The sequence below is a fragment of the Notolepis coatsorum genome (genome assembly GCF_963971535.1).
Source record: "Notolepis coatsorum genome assembly, chromosome: 7".
In the NCBI taxonomy this organism is placed as follows: Eukaryota; Metazoa; Chordata; class Actinopteri; order Aulopiformes; family Paralepididae; genus Notolepis; species Notolepis coatsorum.
Window position 1 is genome coordinate 69,325,970 of NC_140171.1, and position 13,182 is coordinate 69,339,151.

Consider the following 13,182-nt stretch of genomic DNA (forward strand, 5'->3'; position numbering starts at 1 on the left):
AGAGACAGATTAACCGCACTGTCCACTACTCAATGTCTGTTGTGAGGGGTCGGTCAGTTCACAAAGTCATGGGGTCATGGTCGTCATCGATAGTATCGGGGAGCCTTGGCAGTTCTATTAGCCTCGCCACGGGTCGGGTGTAGATCCGCCCTTGGACGAGCACTTCGGCTGCTCGGACCTTTCCGTCGGCACCGGTGATCACTTTGCTTACGCGGCCAGCCGGCCACATAGCTCGGGGTAGTGACTGGTCGATAATCATGACGACTGTTCCTTCTGTCAAATTGTCTCTCTCTTTCACCCATTTCTGGCGGGTCTGTAGAGACGGTAGATAGTGGAGTAGGAAGCTGTTCCAAAACTTGTCAGCCAATACTTGACTGTACCTCCACATTCTTCGGCCGTTCGCTTCTTCAGGCCTGTACATTGTCTGTGGTAGCGCGGGGTCCAGCCGCACCATCAAGAGTGTGTTGGGGGTGACTGGGTCGACATCTGCTACATCACTTGAGACGTAACCGAGGGGCTTTGAGTTCAATACTCCCTCGATCTCCGTGAGGACTGTCATTAGGACTTCTTCCGCCACGGTCTGGGCCCCAAGCACGGCGTACAGGGCTGTCTTTATTGAACGTACTTCTCGTTCCCAAGTTCCACCGAAGTGAGGTGCGTTCGGGGGATTAAACTGGAAGTCAATCTGGGATGGAGCGAGGTGGGTCTTAAGTTCTGGGCCCATAGCTTGGAAGCTCTCTCTCAGCTCTCTTTCTCCGCCTTTGAAGTTTGTCCCGTGATCAGACAATAATATAGACGGTTTGCCTTTCCGCGATGTGAATCTTCGGAAGGCCATAAGGAATGAGTCTGTGCTCATGGTTGGAAGGAGTTCTATATGCATCGCTCGGGTGGTCATGCATTTGAATACAATACCCCACCGCTTCTCGGTTCCTCTTCCTTTCTTTATATACAGCGGGCCGAAACAGTCCATACCGGTGGAGTGAAAAGGCTTGTCGCCGAGTCGGAGGCGACAGGGAGGTAGGTCAGCCATCCGGGGTATACTGGGCTGCGCTCGCCACTTACGACAGTCTAGACAGGTTCGCTGGAAGCGCCGCACTGCTTCTCTCCCTTGCAGTATCCAATAACGACGTCTGATCTCCGCGAAGACTCTCTCTGCCCCGGCGTGATGCACATCCTCGTCGTATTTCTTTATGATCAGCTCTGTGACCTTGTGTCGGCTGTTTAAGACAATCGGGTACTTGACGTCATCCGGTAAGTCTGGAGCTCTCCGCAGACGACCACCCACTCTGATGAGACCATGGGCGTCGCTCTCGGGGGCTAGGTGGAGCAGTCTGCTGTCTGATGGGACGGGCTTTGCTCCCTGTAGACAGTCTAGCTCATCGGGGAACGAGTCTCTCTGGGCTCGTTGTAGTAGAAGAAGTTCTGCTTCTTCGTAGTCAGCTGCAGTAATGTCAGTAGTGAGCTGAACCTCTGGGTGGTGCCACAGGAATGTCTTTAGCTGCGCACTCTCTAGGGTGAGGCAATCGTCTATGTCGGGGTCTGTGGAGACGAGTGTGTTCAATCCACAGAACATAGATTTCTTGTTTTCGGCCTCCTCTTTACTCGCTTCCCGTGGGGTGGGTGTAGGCCACTCTTCTTCCGGGAGCTTGAGGAACTCTGGCCCGTCACTGTATAGGTTGTGACGGGTGAGGTCATCCAGGGACATTCCCCGGGTGATGACGTCAGCTGGGTTGTGTTTTGTGTCCACATACCTCCAGCTTGCTACTTCTGTTAAATCTTGAATCTCTGTGACTCTGACTCCCACGAAGACCTTGTATCTGCACGAATCAGACCGGATCCATGTGAGTACTGTCGTGGAGTCTGACCACAAGATTGTTCTTTGCACCGGAATGGTGAGTTCACGTTGGATTAACGTGGCGAGTTGCGCTCCTGCTAGGGCTGCGCAGAGCTCTAGACGCGGGATAGATTGTTGCTTTCGTGGGGCTATTCTAGAGCGAGCCAGGATGAAAGCAGTATGTATTTCTCCTCCCTCCTCTCGGGCACGCAAGTAGGCCACCGAACCGTAGGCTACTTCGGAGGCGTCGCTGAAGACGTGCAGGTCCATCTGGCACGTCTCCGGCCTCACTGTGGGTGGGAAGTAGCTGCGGCGTATGTTGACACCTGGGAGTGAGCTGAGTTCCGTCTCCCACTCTCTCCATGTGGATGCAAGGTGTTCAGGTATGGGGTCGTCCCAGCCCTGGTCCTTGTCCCATAACGCTCTTACAATCATCTTTGCCCTGGTGGTGTAAGGTAGAATACATCCCAACGGGTCATATTGTCTGGCGAGTGTTCTGTATACACTCCGTCTGGTGGTCGGTAGTGCAGTCGACCTTCCCTGCTCCTTGGTCAGGGGTGTGTGTTTATAATGGAGCGAGTCTGTTTTGAAGCGCCAGACTAGTCCTAATGTCATTTCTTGGGCTTCTCCTGGGATGGTCGCCATCCAGGTCTCGCTGCTTGCTGCCTTGTCCTCGGGGGAGAGGCTGCGCAATACTTGCGGGTCGCTGCTGGCCCACTGCCTGAGATCAAAGCCGCCTTTGATCAGGGAGGCGCGGAGCTTGAGTAGAAGGGCCTCGGCTTCTTCTGGCGTCGAGACGCTTTGCAGACAGTTGTCCACGTAGAAACTATTTCCTACACTTTGTCGGACCTCTTCATCAGCTGCTGGGTCCTCTGCGACGTGTTTTTGCAGTGCAAACGTAGCACAGCATGGGCTGCATGTGGTTCCGAAAGGGAGGACTTCCCATTGATAGATGGCTGGTTGCTCATCCCCGATCCTCTCTCTCCATAGGAACCGCAGCAGGGGCTTGTCCTCCTCCACTAGTCTCACCTGCAGGAACATCCCTTTGATGTCGCCGCTGATGGCCACCTTGTCTTGGCGGAAACGTAGTAACACGCCTAGTAGAGAGGGGCCGAGTGTTGGGCCGGGCAAGAGCTCTTTATTCAGATTTTGTGATCCGATCTGGTAGCTGCAGTTGAACACAATACGATCCTTGCCGTTGTGGTGGACTTTGTGGTGCGGCACGTACCATGATTCGGTCGTCTGATCGGCCTCTTTAATGTCAATTTTCTTTATGTGTCCCGCTGTGATTAGCTTGTTAATCTCAGCGCGGTACACCGTCTCTTGAGCGGGGTCTCTGGCTAGGCGCCGCTCTGTGTTCAATAGATACCGCTCCGTCGCTTCTTTTGGGGCATGGAAGGTAGGCATACCCTCTCGCTTCAGGAGTGGAGTTGCGTATCTCATCACTCCGTTGACTTTGACTCTCTTTGTCCCTTGCTCGAGGAGGGCTATAGCGTAAATGTCTTCCTTGGAACGAATGTCTTTCTTTTCGTTCTTAAAGGGCATTGTCTCTAGTGTCCATAGCCTCTCGACATGCTGTAGGAGGGTGGTGTCTTCTTCTGTCACTCTGGAGTGGAGGCAGCTAGTGGCTGCTGTTCGGTTAAGAGACTTAGCGAGGGGGCCTTGTAATGTCCATCCTAGGCGGGTCTCGACTGCTGCAGGACAGCCTCTGGGCCCTGTGTGGACCCGGTCAATCGGGACTATGAGGTCTGCATGGTCGGAGCCTATCAGCAGGGTCGGGGTGGCACCGTCTATGAGCGGTATAGGTAGTTGACGCAGGTGCACATATTTATCCATCAGCTTGGCGATGGGGTAGGTGTACTGCGACAGGCCTATTTCTTGGCTGGTGAAAGCATTAGTAATCCTATACCGTCTCTCTGGCTGCCCGCTTGCTGCGATAGTGAAGGAGACATTCTCGCCCTTTATCGTCTTTAGATCTCTTCTTATTGTCCGAATCGTCATCTGGTTTTCGCTCCCCCGCAGCCCCAGCTGGGCCGCAGCGGACGCGAGGAGAAGGGTCTTCTCTGACCCGTCGTCAAGGACGGCGTAAGTGTCCATGACCTTGTCTTGGTAACTCAGTGTTACGCGGACCACCTTTAAGAGCACCCGGGCGCCCCCGCTGCTGGCGGGGTCAATGTACATAACACTTGCCTTTGTGCTGCTTGAGGGTGCAGGCTTTCTTCTGTTACTGTCGTGTAGGACATCTAGGTGGGCTCCGTCACACCGACTACACCTCTTCTTTAAGCGGCAATCGGCTGCCATGTGACTACGCGCACATCGGTAACAGCGTCGGTTGGACTTTATCCATTGACTCACCTCGTCGGCGGTCATCTTCTTGAACGTGTCACATTGTGACAACCAGTGTTCCTTTTCGCAGTACGGGCACACCATCTTCCACTTCTCTTTCATCGAGGGGGTACTGTGGTTCTTGCTGCTCGGTACTGATTCTGATTGGTGCATGACGGTCACCAATCTTCGGCCATCGTTTGCTCTCCTAGGTCCCTCTCTGGAGCTTGGGGTGCTCCGCATGAACGTATCCAAACGTAGGCTGTTGACTTCTCTCGCCAGGAAGTCGGCTAGGTCTAGGAGGGATGGCTCGGGACCGTTAGGATCACGGTGGTCTCTTTGCCGCCTGAAGCGCTCTTGTCGGGCGGGCGGAAGCTTCTCTAAAATCCTCTCGACATTAGAGTTCGCGTACAGTTCGTGCATACCCTTTTCTCTTTGCGCCCCCAGCATCCCTACCAGGGATTGTACCTTGATAGACAGGTCATCTAGTGAGCGATTGTCTGTGGCTGGGGGTAGGCGGTCAATATGCCTTATCTCTTGTATTACGTAGTCCCATATGCGTCCATATCTTTGGTCGAGTGCTGCTAGAGCCGCTGTGTATGGGGTAGTAGAGGTGGCATAGGCCAGCGCTATATTGTGCGCTCGGGGCACCTTGAGGTGCTTCAGTAGGATAGCATACTTGTACGGTTCATCAGCTACATCGGACATCATTGTCTCTAAGCACATTCGTAGCTCCGTGTACTGTGCTCTGTTCTCGTGGGTGAAGTCCGGAAACGTCGGTGTGCCAATGTATGATGCCATGGATGGCTGGCACATCGGTGAGCGTTGGAAGAGAGGCCTCCTAGGCGAGTCTCCTCTTACGCCTCTTGGTGGGCTGGTACCTGCTGGGTACCATGGCCCGCGTATCCAGGTGCTATTCCTCGGGGCTGGTCGTGCGTCAAGCTCACCCGTGAATTGAGTCGGGGGTCTGTAGCGCAGAGCCGCGGGGGTAGAGCCTGGGCTGTACTGGACCTCCTGGTCCTGTGGAGTACTGTGCTGCTGTCGGGCTTGACTCTCCTCCTCTCCCTCTTCTTCTTCCTCTGGCAGGTCCTCTAGATCCTGTAGTCGTCTATTTAGCCTCTCCGCGGTGTAGACCGTTTCTTCCTTGTAGCTGGGTCTCACTTGGACCGGTCGGGGAAGGGGTTCGGAGGGGTGTATAGGCTCTCTCTGGTGGTCGGGCTCAGGGTCGCTTGATCGGGTAGGGGAGGGTGCCCTTGACCCTTGTCTTGACGAGGCCCTGGAACCCCGTGCGGAGGGAGGGGGTGTTGCCCTGGTGATCAGCTGCTCCATTATCTGCGCTTGTAATCGGTCGCGCTCGGCTTCGCGCTTGGTGAGAGCGAGGTCGCGCTCTGCTTCTCTTTGGGCACCGGCAGCGGCGCGCTGGGCTTCGGCGGCGGCGCGCTGGGCTTCGGCCCGGTCCCTTACCATATTCTCTTCCGTCTGAAGGCGTCTAATCTCTAGACGTATACGATCTTCGTCGCTCCGTTGCTGCGCTTGAAGGCGTTCTCTTTCCATGGAAGAATGTTCGCGCTCACTAAGCGTCTGTGCTTGGAGTCGATCGCGCTCTGTTGAGGCTGCTAGGCTGGCGAGGAATGCCTGTGCCAGCATCTTGTCCGCCTCGCTGGGGGAAGACGCTGGTTGAGGTGATCCGCTCCTGGCAGTACTCGTTGGAGATCTGTTCTCCTGTGGCGAGTCCTGGAGATCCATCTCCGGGGTGCTCTCCTCTTCTTGTAGCGGGTAGAGTTCCATCCCTGGAGAGCTGTCTTTATCCTGGAGCTCTCCGGGGACTACTTCTTCGGTCTTGGCGGGGGGTAAAGTCATGTCGGGTCCCTCCTGGTCCCTACCGTGAGCTTGGTCAGTTACGTTAGAACCCACTAGGGCCTCTATTGGCGGGGTAGCCTGGTCGATAGGGTCGGACATAATTTTACTATCTACTTTTTCCGCGTTTACCGTCTGTAGAAGGCTAGGTAGTATATTGGCAACGTAATCCTCTAAGTACTGAGGTGTCTGCCGTCTACGCTGCGGGCGATCTACTTTAGGAGAACCGTTTTGTGGAGTGTTCATCATAGGCCATGTCAATATTAATACCACTATATTAATATTACACTAGTTACCCTCCGGCTCGAAGGACCAATTGTAACTGAGGGGTACAATTCCCTGACTGTATTGATAAGTATGGTATCATTAAACCACTACCGCTTTATGTACTTTAATTACTGGCCATACAGTACATGATATCTAAATATAATGAACACTTCCCACAATGAACCGGTTCTACACAAAGTTGTCTTTAAGTATTTATTGCAGCAAAAGGTACATAATACTTCTCTATTATACTTTGAATGCACTTGTAAGGCAAAGGAATGTGCGTAGGCAAATCAACAATGAATGTCCATTCTCTGGTTACGCAGGAGGTAATTATACAACCTGAATCTTAGGGAATTATATCTATGGTACACTAGTAATATATAGCGGGAGATACTGGAAGGGTCCCCCTGGTTGTAAGCCAGCAGGGGTAGAGGATCTGTCGGTAGTAGAGAGTCTGGTCAACGATGACTAAGGAGACTCCAAGTACAGGAGACGGTGCAATAGCCTCTTGATCCACAGACGAATACAGCTGTTCTCCGTAGACTGTAGCTCCACAGTGAAGAAAGCTAGCCGGCCTCAGGCTCTCTGAGGCGCCGACTCGACTTGGCTCCTCGCGGGGTAAATCCAACACGTGTAAGCGTCGGCGATTCTCCGCTCCATAAATCACAGGACCAAAGCAAATATAATCCAGCCGCAAAGGGCTATGTAGTCGTCGGGTAGATTAATCCAGTGTACATGTCCACACGGTTCTCGTCTAGGTCTCCTCGGGTGAAAGCGCCATGAAAGCAGCCCAGCCTGGATAAGAACTCTAGCTAATACGAGGAAGCGTTGGTGATGCTGGTCACTGTAGAACTTTAGCCGCACGATACACTATACACAAATAGACTATTACTGACTTAATAGAAATATGTCGCACTCGACGGTATAGCGCCAAACTCTGACAATTCAGTTATTAATTCGCACGCGGTCTCAATGCTCTATTCTGGGGCCAAACAGGCCATACTTCACCACACGTTGTATCGTGGGTGAGGCTTCAACTTATTGGGTAACTCTTGACTTCTGACTAAGTAAGACTAAGTGCTTCTGTATTCACCTGCGCCATATTTATATGCACGGTGAACAAACTAGTGCCAGCCTCATTTCTGTCTCGTAGCCCTGGGCAAGGCCGGGCATGTTCAGACATGTCTTGACGGTGACTTTGAACCTGACTCCGGAGGCACGGCTCTGGCGCCTGTGGACCGCTGTCCAATAGGAGAATGAAATATTATGGTCTGGGCTAAAGGGATATTCCGTGTATATGTACAAGGAATATACAAGGGATATCAAACGATATACAAATACTATGCAATATATATCAATAAATAAATATATATATTCGGTTTAATCTGATCCTTTGTAACATAGGGTATTTAGAAAATCAGCTGTCTGTGTGTATTTGTCCATTTGTGTGTGTGTGTGTGTGTGTGTGTGTGTGTGTGTGTGTGTGTGTGTGTGTGTGTGTGTGTGTGTGTGTGTGTGTGTGTGTGTGTGTGTGTGTGTGTGTGTGTGTGTGTATGTATGAGCGATACAGACAGAGAAATAGAAAAATGCAAAATACAAAACAAAAAAAAGATGCCGATTCAGACCTGGTGAGAGAGTGAGACAGATAGAGAAGGAGAGACAGACCTGGTGAGAGAGTGAGACAGATAGAGAAGGAGAGACAGACCTGGTGAGAGAGCGAGACAGATAGAGAAGGGGAGACAGACCTGGTGAGAGAGCGAGACAGATAGAGAAGGAGAGACAGACCTGGTGAGAGAGTGAGACAGATAGAGAAGGAGAGACAGACCTGGTGAGAGAGTGAGACGGATAGAGAAGGGGAGACAGACCTGGTGAGAGAGTGAGACGGATAGAGAAGGAGAGACAGACCTGGTGAGAGAGTGAGACGGATAGAGAAGTAGAGACAGACCTGGTGAGAGAGTGAGACAGATAGAGAAGGAGAGACAGACCTGGTGAGAGAGTGAGACGGATAGAGAAGGGGAGACATACCTGGTGAGAGAGTGAGCCAGATAGAGAAGGAGAGACAGACCTGGTGAGAGAGTGAGACAGATAGAGAAGGAGAGACAGACCTGGTGAGAGAGTGAGACAGATAGAGAAGGAGAGACAGACCTGGTGAGAGAGCGAGACAGATATAGAAGGGGAGACAGACCTGGTGAGAGAGCGAGACAGATAGAGAAGGAGAGACAGACCTGGTGAGAGAGTGAGACAGATAGAGAAGGAGAGACAGACCTGGTGAGAGAGTGAGACGGATAGAGAAGGGGAGACAGACCTGGTGAGAGAGTGAGACGGATAGAGAAGGAGAGACAGACCTGGTGAGAGAGTGAGACAGATAGAGAAGGAGAGACAGACCTGGTGAGAGAGTGAGACGGATAGAGAAGGGGAGACAGACCTGGTGAGAGAGTGAGACGGATAGAGAAGGAGAGACAGACCTGGTGAGAGAGTGAGACGGATAGAGAAGGGGAGACAGACCTGGTGAGAGAGTGAGACGGATAGAGAAGGAGAGACAGACCTGGTGAGAGAGTGAGACAGATAGAGAAGGGGAGACAGACCTGGTGAGAGAGCGAGACAGATAGAGAAGGAGAGACAGACCTGGTGAGAGAGTGAGACAGATAGAGAAGGAGAGACAGACCTGGTGAGAGAGCGAGACAGATAGAGAAGGGGAGACAGACCTGGTGAGAGAGTGAGACCTGCTGCCTAAGTCTCTAGACCGTCTCAGCCATCGCCCCACCACCTGCTCCACCCGGCTGGTCCTGCGGGACGGGGAGCGGCTTCTGTCCTGCTCCTCCATTTACCTGGCAGGGATCAAAGGTTAAAGGGTCACACAAAGGGCACTGCAGAAGAGGTTAGAAGCCAAGGACCACTGTGGCTACAGAATACAGACGGAAGGATGGAATCTAGTAGTGAGAGTAAGTAGTATATATGTTCTATTATATATGTAGTATATAGTAGAATATGGCACATTGCACGTTTATTTATTTATTTAAATAATTCACACATAGGCTACCATAAGTTCGGCTATAAACACACACAAGCATGAAAACAGGCATGTACACACAATATACCATACCAAATATACCAGTATAGTACCCCCCCCACACACACACACAAACCTTAGCAGTGGAGTTTCTGGATATAAAGGGTGGGCTGAGGTCACCAATGATGTCACTTGCGGCTGCAACCGGTAATGGGCTCTTAGCCAGACTCATGAGACAGTCGTCTGTCTGCATGTGAGGCCCACACTGGCTCCTGATGGCCATAACGTCAATAACAATAGTTCCTAATTTGTGAGTTTTTTTTTCTTTTTTTACATGGGTCCCCATTGGCTTGACTGTGAGGGAGGTGCTCATTATAAATGGGTTCCTGACATGCTATGTGACATGTGGTGGGTTTTTGGAGCTGGACTGTTTCAGCTGATGCCATCTAGCAAACGATACTGCAGCCTCCAGGCCTGGATCAGCAGCACCCTAAAGCAGGCAAGCTTATGAACAAAGAACACTAAAGGTCTGCTGCCTGTAAATATGCATACACAAACACGCAATCTATACGCACACATAATAATAATAATAATAATAATAATAATAATAATAATAATAATAATAATAATAATAATAATAATAATAATAATAATAATAATTCATTATGTAACTGAGGGGTTACAAAACCCTGACTGTATTAAAGATTGTGATAGATTAAACCACTGCTAGTTATGTACTTTAATTACTGGCCAGACAGTACATCAAATATAGATGGTGAACACCCACAAGAACACGGCATTGACACAGAAATAGTATTTGAGGGTAATTTATTATTATTAGGCAACGTTAGGTTACAGAATGAGAATTAGGGTCGCGCTTGTATGGCGAAGAATATACGTAAAGTCAGTCAAGAGCATAAGTCACTAAGAATAGCAGGAATCCTACGATGGGTCTAAGCTGACACCACCTGTTGTATAGTAGCAATTATATAGGGCAACACTGGTACCAACTGGAGACAATGGGTTCCCTCCGGGGTGTAAGGCCTGGAGGGTAGAGGAATGCTCGGATACTCAGTCTGATTCAATGAGGAATAAAGAGACTCCAGGTACAGGAGTCGGCCCTTGTAAACTCCTTTGATCAGCAGCAAAAGCAATAATTGTAATCCAAATGCCAGACAGCATTGATGACAGCTAGCCAGCCCCGTCCACGAGGCAGGCCCGAGTTGTAATCCTCACGAGGTTGAATCCCAAACGATAGTGGAAATCAACGATGCTCTTCTCCGGATACCACGTTCCAAATCAATACAATCCAACCAGTAATGGTTCTGCAATCTTGACGCCAGTGCTCCTGTGCACATACAATAAATGTACTACTATTTACTTCACATTAAACTAGGTCGAACTTGACGTTACTTCATTAAACTCTGACACTTTTACTATTCTATTCGCACATGTTCTAAACGCACGGTTGCTCACTTCAATGTTACTGAACTTGTCACACTGCTGCTTTAGATGAACTGAATGAACTACTGCTGGGCACACCTGCGCCAGCATATATACTTAAGTGGCAATCTAGTTCCAAACCTAACCACTTTGGTCCTGAATCAATACACTGCCAAGGGCATGTTCTGACATGCCTGAAACTCGCCCATTGCACCTGTCTGAGTGCGAGACTGCCTGGAGCCTAGGGCGCTATCCAATAAGGAGAGCGAATATTACTCTGGTGTGAACGCAGGCAAAGGGATATTCCGTGTACATATAAATAATATACAAAGTATATAAAACAATAAATGCAGATTCTCAACTTTAATCTGGCCCTTCACAACAGCCGCCTCCTAATTAGTCCGCACCTAATTAGTTAAGGGAGACAGATTAATAGTCCAGTCAACTGCTCAATGTCTGTTGTGGGGAGTAGGGCAATCTACAAAGTCAGTGGGTCATGATCATCATCAGGGGAGTCAGGGAGCCTCGGCAACTCTATCAGCCTCGCCACGGGTCGGGTGTAGGTCCGCCCCTGGACAATAACTTCTGCCGCTCTGACCTTTCCGTCGGCACCAGTGATCACTTTGCTTACGCGGCCGGCCGGCCACATAGCTCGGGGTAGTGACTGGTCTATGATCATAACGACTGTGTCCACTTTTAGGTGGTCCCTGTCCTTGACCCGCTTCTGACGGGCTGGAAGGGATGGTAGGGAGCTTAGGAGGAAGCGGGCCTGAGACTGGTTGATCTGTGCCTGGCTGTGTCTCCACATCCTCCGTCTGTTCCTCTTGTTCTTCCGGTGCCCCGTCTGAGGAGGGGCCGGGTCCGGCCGCTCCCTCAAGAGGTAGCTTGGGGTGCTGGGTTCGAAGTCAGCTACATCGCTTGGAGCGCAGCTGAGGGGGGTGGAGTTCGGAACTCCCTCTTCTTGGGCCCACGGTTCTCTCACAGGCCTCTCGTCTAATGTCAATAGCCTCTCAACTGGCTGTACGAGAGAGTGGCCTGTGTCGCTCACCTTTGTGTGCAGGCAGCGTGTAGATGTGGGTTGACTGTCAAGTCCGTAGAGGGGGCCCTGGAGCGTCCACCCCAGTCGGGTCTGAACCGCGACTGGGCATCCTTTGGGTCCGATGTGGGCCGCCTCAATTGGGAGAATGAGGTCCGCGTGGTCGGAGCCTATGAGCAGGGTCGGTGTGGCGCCGTCGAGAAGCGGTATAGGTAGTCTGCGTAGGTGCGCGTACTTCACCATCAGCTGTGGGATGGGGTAGTTGTAGCTTGACAGACCTATGTCATGGCCTGTAAATGCCTTAGTAATGCTGTACCGCTTCGTGGGCTGCCCGACCGCTGCTATCGTGAATGAGACGTTCTTGCCCTTTATGGTTTTCAGGTCTCGCTGAATAGTACGGATTGTCATTGTTTCTTTGTTACCCCGCAGGCCCAACTGGGCTGCGGCGGAAGCGAGGAGGAGAGTCTTTTCAGACCCATCATCTAGGACGGCGTAAGTGTCCATGACCTTGTCCTCGTAGCTCAGGAGCACTCTGACCACTTTGATGAGCACTCGGGGGGTCCCGCTATGCTTGGGGTCTATGTGGAGCACTCCTGTTGGTCGGTTGCCTTGTTTGGCTAATCTTCGCTGGTGGGCCCCGCACAGTGATGCGCGGTGAGCGGCGCCCGCCTGGTCCGCCTCATGCCACTGATCAATTTGGACGGGGTTCAGTGTCTTGTATTCGTCGCACTGTGCCAGCCAGTGTCCGCCGTCGCAGTAAGTACAGACGATCTCCCATGCCTCTCTGGCGGGGGAGTTGTAACTCTGCGGTGGTGGCGCCGACTCGGGGTAGTACGGGTGGCACTGTGGGTCCCCGTGTCTGCTGCGACAGTCGGGACACCAGGGGGTGGTTTCAGGACTGGTCTGTGGTGACACCGCCTCGGCCTGATACATCACTGTGACGGGCCTACTTGGTTGTCCTGGCGGACGCTTGTTGCTGTCGTGCAGGACCTCCAGGTGGGCGCCGTCGCACTTGCTGCATCTTTTCTTTAGGCGGCACTCAGCTGCCATATGGCTGCGCGCGCAGCGGAAGCAGCGGCGGTTTACTTTGATCCACTGACTCACCTCGTCAGCGGTCAGCCTCTTGAAGGTGTCACATTGAGACAGCCAATGTTCATTTTCACAGTACTGACAGACAGCCTTCCACTTCTCCTTGACGTGAGTGTTGTGGCTCGTCTGCCGTGGCTCAACCTCGGCTTGGTGCATAACTGTCACGGACCGGCGGTTGTCATTGAACCTCCGCGGTCCATCTCTAGGGCTAGAGTCACTCCACACGAATGTGTCCAGTCGTAGACTGCTGACCTCCCTGGCGAGGAAATCAGCTAGGTCTAGGAGAGATGCTTCTGGGCCGTTGGGGTCACGGTGGTC

General features: G+C 51.8%; 1 protein-coding gene across 1 annotated transcript in view; it reads right to left on the minus strand.

Annotated features, from left to right (window-relative positions):
- The window catches only part of frmpd1a (FERM and PDZ domain containing 1a), a gene marked incomplete at both ends in the record, with an annotated part of 154,508 nt that extends 145,398 nt beyond the window's left edge, over nt 1-9,110 (minus strand). Inside the window, one exon of the mRNA XM_084318302.1 lies at nt 8,992-9,110. Within this exon, the coding sequence (XP_084174428.1) occupies nt 8,992-9,110 (119 nt within the window). The remainder of the gene's footprint in view (nt 1-8,991) is intronic.
- Between the last annotated feature and the right edge of the window lie 4,072 nt (nt 9,111-13,182).